The sequence below is a fragment of the Pieris napi genome, chromosome 23, assembly GCF_905475465.1.
Source record: "Pieris napi chromosome 23, ilPieNapi1.2, whole genome shotgun sequence".
NCBI lineage: Eukaryota > Metazoa > Arthropoda > Insecta > Lepidoptera > Pieridae > Pieris > Pieris napi.
The window spans coordinates 9863406-9875455 of record NC_062256.1 but is presented as its reverse complement, the minus strand read 5'-3'; the positions used below and the strand labels follow the sequence as shown (position 1 = coordinate 9875455).

Here is a 12050-nt window from a genome sequence, read left to right as displayed (position 1 = left end):
TTTTATAAACAAATAATTTATTTGCAATACACATTAACATTCATAAAATCCTTTTAATGTTTTTCTAAAGCCTTAATAAGAAGATCATTTATGTTTGTGATCAGATTTCTTGGGTCCAAAACTAATCCTGCGGTGACCATAGCATTGGAAAACAGCTGTTGTGCAATCATATTTGCCAGCTCCTTGTCAGTTGAAATGAGCTTGTGGAGTTTTTTGATTATGGGATGCCTGAAATTTTATTAATCATTCATTATTTTATTAAAAAAAAATTGTTTCATATGTTTATATTGCTCAAGAACCATCATATTTATTGTAGCCCTACAGACGACTATGACAAGTGAAAACAAAATCTTACTTAGCATTTATCTCCAATTGTGGTCTCAAAAGTGCAAATCTATTTTCTTCACTAAGATTTTGAGCTTGAGTTCTTATAAAATGTCTAGCTGCAGCCATTTCCGGTACAATTATTACACACGGATGAGAATCTAACTTTTGGGTTGTTCTCACTTCAAACACTTTGCCTGTTAAATGTGACTTTAAATATGAAAGCAGGTCATTCACTTGGGTCTGTTGTAGGTCATCGCTACCTGTAAACAATAAAACAATATTTGAATTACGCTGTCTTATATATGCCATTTGTAGTTGTAAAGCATACATAACATTGGGGCAGTTTTATTAATTTAAAATTCAAACATGATATGAAAACGTATTTTTATATGGTAAATTAATACTATCTTATGAAGAAATATAACTGACTAGCAGACTCAGCCAAGTGTTGCTGTGGCTAAGTTTTTTGATATATTACATAGCAGTAAACTATTTAAGGGAAACGGTAGGAGAACTCCAGTCATGGGGAACACCATGCTTTTTTGGTGGTTATGTCATTGATCTTACAATTAGTCTTATGTGAAACGTTGGGACTACATAATTTGCAATAAAATAATATTACGGGTATATATAAATTAAGATGTAAGCTATCCTATCTTTTAAGTTAGATCAAACTGCACACGGTGTGCAAATTTAAGTGATATTGGTTAAGTAGTTTAGGAGTCCATATCGGACAAACAACGTGACACGTAATTTATATATATTAAGATATAACCAATATATATTACATATAAATAATAAAAAGTCCTTGGTATCATGGTTACAATATTGTTTCAATCATAGCTATACATTCACCAGGACTTTATACTTTTCTTAATTTTTTTATAATAAAATAAGGGGGCAAACAAGCCTATGGAACAACCATAAAAGGCATCCTGTAGACCCATGTTAGTGGGTGTGTTGCCTGCCTTTTATGTTATGTTATTTTAAAATATTAGGGTGTTTTCTTGTTTTAGTTATGATTGGCAATCAATATTGGCAGTGAGTTTATGTACTTTGCAAAGAGTCATACGTTTGTCGAAGTAGAACCACACGCACAAACACAGTACAAAGTTCACCTTCATAATTGTGCAAATTAATTCATTGAAAAATCTTACCAATAATCGTATCTGAGTTTTCAGAAGGGTCCTTTTGCATATCGTTTTCAACGGAGACAAGGTTTCTTCCATTGAACTCCTTAAGTTCCAATAGAACCAGTTCATCATACATCTCATAACAGAAAAGGACCTCAACATCTCGCTTCTTGAGAGATTCATAGTATGGGGAAGACTGGGCTAATTCACGGCTGCAATATTGTTTTATGAAAATATAATTAATAATTAAAAAGCGTTTCAATATATCAATCATTTAATAAGATAATATGTTATGAAGCATTTCCTTTTTGACAAAATAATGATTGATTATTGAAAAAAGGTAAAATAATTATAACTTTAAATTGTAATGCGGCTTTTATTGCTTATGTCAAAGTTTATAATGTTAAATAAATAAATAAAAGGAACTGACCTAGGAGCAGCCAAATAATATATACTCTTCTGATCGTTCTTCTGTCTGGCGCTGTAATCGGCAAGAGATGTCTTTACACCACTTTCCAGTTTAGAAGATTCAAAACGAAGTAGTTTTGCTATTTCCTCCTGTAAAAATCAGCAACAATTGTTACAGAGGTATAATAGAAAGACATTTAAAATTCTATAGTCAAAATCATTTATTCATATAAGTAACGGAATGTACACTTATGAAAGTCAATAAAAATATAAAATAAATATATCCTAGCATTGAATTGATAATAATTTAAAATGCAACATAAAAAAGTATTTTTCTAACTATATTTAAATATAAAAAATAATACCTTTTCTAGAGGACTTTGACCAGTGACAATCCCTTCTTTGAAGAACAAGGAGTAGTCCTTGTAGAATGCATCATATCCAACGGGATCTTTCTGCGAGTTCTCAACCATGAATTTGAGGAAACGATTTGTGAGGACATGTCGAAGTTTTCTATAAACAAACAAGGCGGTGGGGTTTGAGAAATAAACAAAATTATAGAAGAATAAATAACAAATTTATCAAACATTATGATAGTGGGGTCTTTATAAAGATAGTATAATCGTCATGGGATCTAATCTATTACACTGATGATTAAATTAATTGACTACTATATAACTATATTATTTTATTTATTTATTATTTATTATAGCCTCTATTCGGACATGCCAGTAATTTTTCTTTATTTTTCGTATATTGTACTTTTCTTCCACTTTTGGGTGTCCGTTTGCCAAATGGCAAAGGCCTCCTCCAACCTTCTCCATTCTGGCCTTTCTATGGCCACTCTACCCCATGTTGTTCCCGCGACTTGTATAATGTCGTCGTCCCACCTATTTTGTGGTCTACCTCTCTTTCTCTTTCCATCTCTTGGGTACCATTGTGTGATTATTTTACTCCATTTGTCCTTTCCCCTGATCATGTGGCCTGCCCATTTCCACTTTTGTCTTCTTATTTTCAATGTTATGTCCTGTACCTTAGTCTTTCCTCTGAGGTTGCTACTCCTTACTTTGTCTTGTCTTTTGATCCCAGTCATGCTCCTTTCCATGGCATGTTGACATACGGAGAGTTTATTTGTTACGTTTTTTGTTAAAGCCCATGTTTCGCTCCCGTAAGTCAGCACTGGCAGGATGCATGTGTTAAATAATTTGCTTACTAACTAACTATATTATTTACTAAATAAATATACTTACGCAATTAACGCACTATTTTGTAATAACTCTCTACTTAAATTAAGAGGAATGTCTTCGGAATCCACAACACCTGAGAATTAACAATAATATTATTAAATTGTCACCAAAACAATTAGTTTAAACTAAAAGCATCTCGTACCTTTAACGAATCTCAACCACTTGGGTAAAATATTTTCGGCCTTGCTTTTAATTAAAATTTTTCGTGAATACAAAGCAACTCCAACGTCAGAATCTCTCGATAGCTCAAACAATCCCGGTTTTCCTTCGGGGACATACAATATTGACCGTATACTTAAAGGGGCGTCTGTTTTATAGTGAAGTGTGTATCGCGGCTTGTCGTACGAATTGCCCACGAATCGGTAAAACTCAATGTGTTGTTCGTGTGTCACCTCTTTGGGGTCCATTAACCAGAGTGGCTAAAAGTACAAAAATAATCTATCAAAAAATATAAAATTATATATATCATGCTCGCTACTATTCTAGTTGTATTTTTTATAAAACTTTTATTGTTTATATCAATCTCCACAATTTCTATTTAACTTGTATATAGAGAGCAAACACACTATTCCAAATAAAAATCGAATATTGAGTATGTATACCAAAGAAATAAATATAAAAAAATTAAAGAAAACAAACCTTTATAGAATTAACTTGTGTGTCATTCAAATAAATTGGACTACCAATAAAGTTGCTGTATTTCATAATTATTGCTGCAAAACGAAACATTAATTATTCATATTTATAATTTTAAATTATATTATATAATCTGGCCCTCTGAATTTAAACAATTGTATGTAATATGGCACATGAGTAAACCACTTTTACAAAGGCTCTATTATTAGATAGATATTGCAGTGTTGTTAAAAACATACTTTTAACTTTTTCTTCATCAGCAAATTCCCTGCAGTCTGTTTTGAGGTATACAACAATTTTTGTTCCAATTGGGGCATTATCCACTTCTTGAATCTCATAGGTTCCAGACCTGAAAAAATATATCAATATAGCTGAAATAATTTAATACTACTTTAAATTTATGTAATACCTCACCTTTTTGCTAAGTAATTTTTAACCTTGTATTAATAAAAAAAAAACAAATTATTAATAAAAAAAGTGATTTCTAAGAAGGAAGAAACTATAAGGATTTTTATCTCACCCGTCTGAAGTCCATTTGTATCCTGGAGATCCAGTTTTACTACTTCTAGTAAACACTTCAATCTTATCAGCAACCATAAATGCAGAGTAAAAGCCAACACCAAACTGTCCAATAATGGAACTAGCTTCATCGGCTCCTTTTTTCTTAACCTCTTCAATGAATGATTTTGAACCAGATCTTGCAATTGTACCTAAATTCTGGATCAATTCCTCTTTTGTCATTCCAATTCCAGAATCCTGTAACATAATATGAATAATAATTATTTTTATATCTTAGAAAATCTGTTGTAGACCAAAATTAATAAACAGTACTTTCAAACAAACTAAATATCATTAAAAAAGAAGAAAGAAAAAGAGGTTGTGATATCCGGAGGATAAGGTTTTATTAAATGTAGAAAATTTTAAAATATTTGTCATTAATTTATTTACCAAATGTGTAGAAATTAAAAGTTTAGACTGTTTCTTAAATCAATACAACTTTTAGTTTATAAACTTACTTGAAATACTAGGGTTCTGTTTTGTTTATCAGTAGTGAGCCTTATTTCAAGTGATCTATCAGTATTATCTAACTGTAGAGATTCAGCCGCTGAGCTCACACTTAAGTACCGGAACTTTTCCAATGCATCACTAGCATTTGATATAAGTTCTCTTATGAATACCTGTAAATAATTACTTCATATAGTAATTAAAAAACATCTTAACTATAAGAATGGATAGGTTGAGATATAACAGGGGTTTGAAAGCAAAACAGGTTTATTGGAAGGGCTACCCTAATTAGTATATAAGAGAGTAAGTTACCTCTTTATCGGAGTATAAAGATCTTGCTACAATATCAAGTAGCATTCGTGTTTCGGCCTGAAACTCCTTTTTTTCTGGATTTCCTTTTGATTCTGCTGGCTTTTGATCTGATACAGTGCTGAACTTCGCACTAACTACAGATTCAGAAAAATTAAACAAATTCAGGTTATGTCATAAATTCATTGTTCGACTAATTTATAAACAATTTATATACTTACCATTCTGTTTGTACACTTTAACTCCGTTTAAATGTTTTGAACTGTTTATTGTCTGATTCAATAAACGTCGAGTTAATAGAGCCGAAGTTAATCTTGCTCGAAGAGCCGACATAGTAGTGTACTATTATTTGAAACTATGATGAAATTACGTATAAGAATTTAATTTTTGTGTTTGTAATTGTTCTCGTTTACCCTTTACGAACAATTATTTATGAAAATCTCAGGAGTATAAAAACATAAATCTATTTTTTTTACCGAACGAAGAACATTTTCATTCATGTGTTGAAATGACAATATTTGGAGTCAGATTTATTTAACAAAAGAATGTCAAAGACTTAACTGTCAGATGTCATATACCATTATTTTGACGTTAAGCAACCGTTAAGCTTCAAATCATTTATGTCAAGCAAATAGTGTTGTTAATTTAATCGATATTTCTGAAAATACGCGAATCATGTGTAAGTGATCCGGAATGGTGATGGGTACCGGGTTCGATTCCCGGTTCGAGGGCAAGTTTTAATTTAATTTAAAATTTGTTCTCGGCCTTTGGGAAGGTTGTGCGGTACCGGGCGAGTGCCTAAACCGTACATGGAGGACACGGTCGAATTTCTAAAGACAAGCACGAATTATTAAAATCCTATACTTGACGCTGGCTAATGCACAAATCGTGCCAGAGCCATAAAAAAAAAGTGATCCGGACAGCAATGATAAGACAGATATGTATACATTAATAAGTTTCATACTTTAATTAATTGTTCTGATCTTTTGATCATTTTTGAAGTTATACTTCTTTAGGCGGGTTATGAAAAATTTATGAGAGTAAAATTATACGATGCGCGCGCACCGTGACACAAAATTATGAGTATGGGCGCCGAGCGTGAGTGAGCGAGATGGGAATAAGACAATCTACAAGTAAAAAGAAATAGAATAACATTTACCTTTTAAACAAATAAAGAAGTTATAATTATTTTTTCAAATAAATTTAGCAATGTTTTTTTACAAAGACCTATTGTTACTTAGTTAAAAGGTTATGAAACATACGTAGTTATTAAATTGAATGAATAATATAATAAAATAATAAATAATAATAATTATTATTATTAATATTTATTAATAATTGAATAATATACTAAATATTAAATATTATTAAATTATTAACGTTAAATATTTGTTATTAATTATTTAATATTTTAAAAAAATAAAGAAAGCCAAAGAAGTATACCTTCTTACGCGCGTACCTACATAAGTACACGCACCCTTTTTTTTTTGTTAAGTTACCCAACTCTATTGTATCGGAAATAAATTCCAAATATTTGTTATTGTTGTATTTGCCGTAGTTTTTGGATGAATTATTCGAAAATTAGGGCAAAGTTAATCAAATCAATTGGTCGGACTGACTTTTTCCGATGCACAAAAACAGATTAGGCTTAATTAAAATCAAATCCATAAATATCGGATCAAATCATAACTTTCCTAGTCACAGCCTTGATGTTTATTTATACGCAAGAACTGATATCGTTGAGTCGAGCAGTCGAATTAAACAGAAATGTCATAAATTTTTTTATTTCCGTAATAGTAGTAGGATCTCTTAGATTCATTCATGCTTTGATAATACATAATTTTACTAATTTTTCTAGGTTTTGGTACCTGTCGGTAAACATTACCAAAGAAGAATATTAGCGAATAATTAATTTAATTTTTTATCGACAATTCGTATACAACACTAAGGTTATGTCAGATTATAGCTAAACTTCAAAGTAGCGTCGCCGAGTCGCCGTTATGTACCCCGCGCCCGTCAAGCCAGTTTCAGTGCTTCAGCCTTCAGTCAATTCTTGTGTTTGGGAACTTGTGGGCGTTGAACTGTTTATTGTGATAATGATAAATTCAAGTTATTCTCCAATTCTATGAAATGACAATATTAAATCATTAAGTTATCATTCCATTAAGGTGTTAAAGAATGATTTTGTAGTACTGAAATTGAGAAGTTACAACTAGCATTAAAAACTTAGTCGCGATGACTGATATGTGACTTTACAAGTTTTGTTTTTAATATTCCGTTTGTTAAATTACATGATAGCAGACGGAGCGAGCTAAGTGACTCTTGAAGGTACCGTGTGAATCAGGCTCGTACAAGTGCTGTGACTTGTAAAAGTGTAATCATGAAAAATGTGCTAAGAGTGTATAGGACGAACTGTTGTTACTATCTCATAGTGTTATCACTACGTTGCTGTACTTGATCGCTGATCTGTAGTTTAAGGACTGAGAATGGTAGTTCAGAGGTAAAGTAGTAAAGATTCACCGTGGAGCATCTGGTTGGAGGCGGTGGCGCGGGCGGCCTGCTGCCCGGCGCCTCGCCTGCCCAGCACCCGCCTAACATGTTGCAGCCCATGGAAGAAATGATACTACCTCCTAAACGTCAAGCTGTTGTTGATCGCCTAAGGTGAGTTCTCTCTTACAAGTCATTTCTCTTGAGTATTCTTATGTGATTTAATTACGGGGAGCTCTGAGCTTTTTTAAAGACCTTTACATTAAAATTAAGAAGAATATTCTAATTCTCAGGTCTGTATTCTAGAATTTCTTGAGCATTTCTTAAAAAGTCAAACATAATATATAAAAATCGGTGTGATATGAGATTAAGGAGTGCACCTCAAACATTAATAAGATCCTTGTAAATTTCACTTGATTTTTACATTGAATTTTGAAACAGTTCCTATCTGAACTAAACAGAATATTTCATTATATTTATTTAATCTTATGTACAAATTGTTTAATTGATTATTATGAAGTAATCATTTTGCAGTCAAAAATTAAAAGATTTCTAGGCAATTTAAACATAGTTACAAAATTCATATCTGTCCACCAAAATCAGATTAATTAATTTGCACCTTTTTATTTATTATTATTTTATTAGATAAATATATTAATTGAAAAAGAGTAAAACAACTAAACTTTTTGATGTAGGTTTTTTAAATGATGGACATATAAATATACATTATATTTAATAGGTAAACCTAGTCCCATTTCAATGTGTTTGTTTAGTAATAGTATTATGATACATTTTTTAGTATAACAACTCTGAAACAACCAGTCATTCACATTTATATTTATAATTTATATATATTATAATCGACAATAGTAATAAATGACACTAATTAGATTATTATTATGTATATCATTTGATGATTAATTTTAATCTAAAAAGGAGAAACCTATTGGAAATTATTTAAGCCAATTCCTCCAACTATTCCTACTTATTGTTTTTTATCTTGTAAAAGTAACTTTTTGTAAGTTAGTATTAATAAATATGTAATAATGTTTCAGAAAAGATTTATTATAAATTATTGTTTCTTTTACTATCATTAATTCAATTAACCGTCTATAATGTTACTTTTGACTTTGATGCTTTATAATTTAACTTTATAGCAAAAACTTTACGTATTTATAAATACATATATAATATTTATAATATTGTAGATTGACTCCCTATAAGTGTAGGTGGTGTGCATGTTTGCAATATATGCACTGACTTTTCTAAATATAACATTGCAGTTGCATACCTGAGCAATATGTAAACTGTATATGTATTTCTATCGGCGCGGCTAACGGTTACTCGTGATTATGTACCTATATTGCATTGTTTCCGTTGGTATACGTAAAAATTGTGTCGTAAAGAATACATATATCGAAATACTATGCGAAAAATATCTATCGAAAATCACATATATATTTAAAATGCATTTCAAAAGGAAAATTTAAGAACAATTTAGGCGTAGTAAAACCTTGTTCAAAATAGAACCATTTAGATAGTTAAGGATTTTTTATAATAATTTACGTTTATGTTTTAGTTTGTAAGTGTGAGTTTAGCGAGTGTTGCATTATACTTTACTAGTAACTCTATAAAATAAAAGTACTCTGAGACAGTTTCATTCCTTATGTTAATGATTTAAATAATCTTCCAGAAAACGAAACTAAAATACAAGAATTTATAGAGGCTATTATAGTGTAGAGTTGTTATATGTTCTAGAAAAGGAAATGGTATATTTATGTGAGAAATCAGTTATACATAATGTAGATTACATGTCGTCTGCATCGCGCGGTGAAAGTAGTCAATATAGAGCTCCGATAAGATTTATGTCTTGTTATACGTTAAATATTACTCTAAGATCTCAATTATATCATTAACTGGTAATTTTAATATTAGATATAGTAGTATGCTACTTCTCAAGACATGACAGGTTATTTGAGCTTAGAAATAGAAAATCTAGAATTTTTTTTTGTCTTTATAAAGCTAATCAATTTAACAATAATGTTTACTTCTTTGTAAAAAATATTTTTACTAACGAAGACCGATCCTAATCATCGACGACCAATCACTTCTGGAGCGGCTTGATCCCTTGGCGTTACGTAGCGATGTGTGATTTCTCTGTATCTTCTACCGTATTTACCATGGAGAGTGTTCAGAGCAGTTGTTCGGACTAATAACTGCAGCTGAGTTTTATCATCAGACCCGTCCGTCGTCCCACAAGTGAGCGTTTTTTACGGAAGTTTTTGCCGTGCAACACGACTATGTGTACTATGTGTATTTTCGAACCAATTCGACTTAGGGTCCTTCAAGAAAAGAGCGTACCAATTCTTAAAGGGCCGGCAACTCACTCGTGAGCCCTATTGTACTGAGAGAATCCATGGGCGGCGGTATCACTTAACATCACGTGAGCCTCCTGCCTGTTTGCCTCCTGTAACATAAAAAACTACTTAAATTAGCGTATTTTTTAATAGATGCTCATATATATCGATTTCTTTATGATAATTTTATAAAATTGAACAATTTATTGAGACTAACGCGATAGAAAACATCGAACATCACTGCTTGAATACAGCATGCAATCATTTGAAAGTGAACGTAAACTGAAAAAATATACGAGTTATATAAAAAGCAACGCAACCTTATCGATGTCAGTTGTTTGCGTTCGCGCACAAGACGCGACTGGTCATTGAACTAAACAAAAACACCTACAATGCGTCAGTGCATTACGCCTCCGTACCCAAGAGAAAAGAAAGAAAGAAAAGCTCCTCAGAGAATGTAACAATATGTACTAGATTTAATCTTAAGTTGTGTAAATAAACGTACTTTTTACCAAAGACAATATAATGTAGATGATTACGTTCATAGCTAATAGAGTGTTTAATTATAAGGGATTTTTATTTTCTGATAGCTCAGTTGTTCACAGATTTATCGTTAAAAGCGTTATTGGAGTGTACTGTATCATATCTATCGGTTGTTTTAAAATGTCTACGAATTTAAGTATTCGTTTTCCTTATGCAAATTCTCGCGAGCGTTACAAGCTTACGTTTACATAAACTAAACGTACTATATTAAGTGTAAATACCTACCTATTTACTAGTAAAATATGAAAAGTGTTTTTATATGTATTCACATTTAGGATTATGTACAGAGTACTAGATTAAGTTTTCATCTTGTGAAACAGATATAACAAATAGAATTTATATGTGTTAAATTTTGCAATTCTTTCTGATTTCTTATTCTCTTAGTTCATTTACAATTTTTAAATCACGCGAAGCGCATTTGTAAAATATACTTAATTGAATATGCTTATATACTTTTTAATGTTAGGTATGTACATAACACTACATTGATATCGTATCCGAATTTGAATGACGTGTACCGTTGATATACTCGTTATATAATGGCTTAGGTGTGATTAGGTAAGAATATACGCGATGTTTATGTATAGTACCGGTTATGTGGATGGAGAATTAAACGCATTTTAATGATATATGAATGGTTTTACACGTGCCAAGTTTTGTTATGTTCATCACTCGGCCTCATCATTCTGAAAAGGATTTTGTACCTCACATATGGCATACATGTCAATACGATAACTTCGCTTCTATGCTTTCTTCTTTTATACTTCTTCTATACTTCTTTTCTTTAATGACGAATCACAAGTGTACATTGTGTTACCTACGTGAATAAATGATTTTTGAATTTAAATTTGAATTTGAATATGCCAATTTGGTTGGTGACTAGTAGGTAAACATTTTTAACATTGTAAAATACGTAATTATAAATATATTATATATTGACTTAGACGCTTTATAATGAAATTCGCTCAGAGGATATATATATGTAAGACAAATAAAAAACTTAATCCGATAGTTTCTTGTGGACTAGTATGGTTCAGGATTTAACTTGAGTTTCAATATTTTTTAACCTAACCTTTTTTACCAAGGCCTTATTGATAACTATAGTTACATTTAATTATAACTTTGCATTCTCATTAATATAATTATTTCTATAAAAAAATAGTATCGTCATAGTATTAAAATAACACAACTGTAGTGGAGTCGAATTAACTCAGGGTAAGATAGTATGAACAGCTAGAACTATGACTCCGGTATGTCAAAATGGAACACGTTTTTGACAGACGGCAGTTTAGGGTGATTTTCAGATGTCTAATTCTTCATTAAACATGTTTTCATTCGGGTGCGTGAGCGCTACGTGTTTTACCCCAAAAAGTGTTTCTTAGAACTAGAGGTTTTTCGTTGATGCGTATTATAATGCGGTTGACAACAGCCTTGAAACGTTTTCAACGAACATTTTGGTCGTATAAATGAAAAGCTAGTAGACATCGCATTAACATTTACCCAAGGTGACCGTCGGAGTTGCGGCTCACTGAACATCGTACAGTGGTATATACTGTTGTTAGGACACCGTGTGTATTCATTAAATATTGCAAATTATA

The 12050-nt window shown here is 31.3% G+C and overlaps 2 protein-coding genes across 3 annotated transcripts in view; one reads left to right on the top strand and one right to left on the bottom strand.

The window, feature by feature from the left end:
• On the bottom strand, positions 1 to 5583 carry LOC125061194 (heat shock protein 75 kDa, mitochondrial). The gene is made up of 13 exons (XM_047666437.1): positions 5287 to 5583; positions 5069 to 5202; positions 4768 to 4929; positions 4272 to 4507; positions 3991 to 4100; positions 3755 to 3828; positions 3258 to 3534; positions 3119 to 3188; positions 2234 to 2381; positions 1891 to 2018; positions 1485 to 1672; positions 356 to 587; positions 1 to 228 (listed from the first exon to the last, which is right to left on the bottom strand). The coding sequence occupies exons 1-13, from the start codon at positions 5396 to 5398 to the stop codon at positions 54 to 56; spliced, it is 2046 nt and encodes a 681-aa protein (XP_047522393.1). The 5' UTR covers positions 5399 to 5583; the 3' UTR covers positions 1 to 53.
• A 1467-nt stretch (positions 5584 to 7050) lies between these two features.
• Positions 7051 to 12050, top strand: part of LOC125061207 (neurogenic protein mastermind-like) — a 34073-nt gene continuing 29073 nt past the window's right edge. Inside the window, exon 1 of one of the 2 annotated variants that reach the window (XM_047666459.1) lies at positions 7051 to 7726. In XM_047666459.1, the coding sequence (XP_047522415.1) occupies positions 7662 to 7726 (65 nt within the window). In that variant the 5' untranslated portion in view covers positions 7051 to 7661. The remainder of the gene's footprint in view (positions 7727 to 12050) is intronic. The other variant, XM_047666457.1, reaches the window with a different exon arrangement.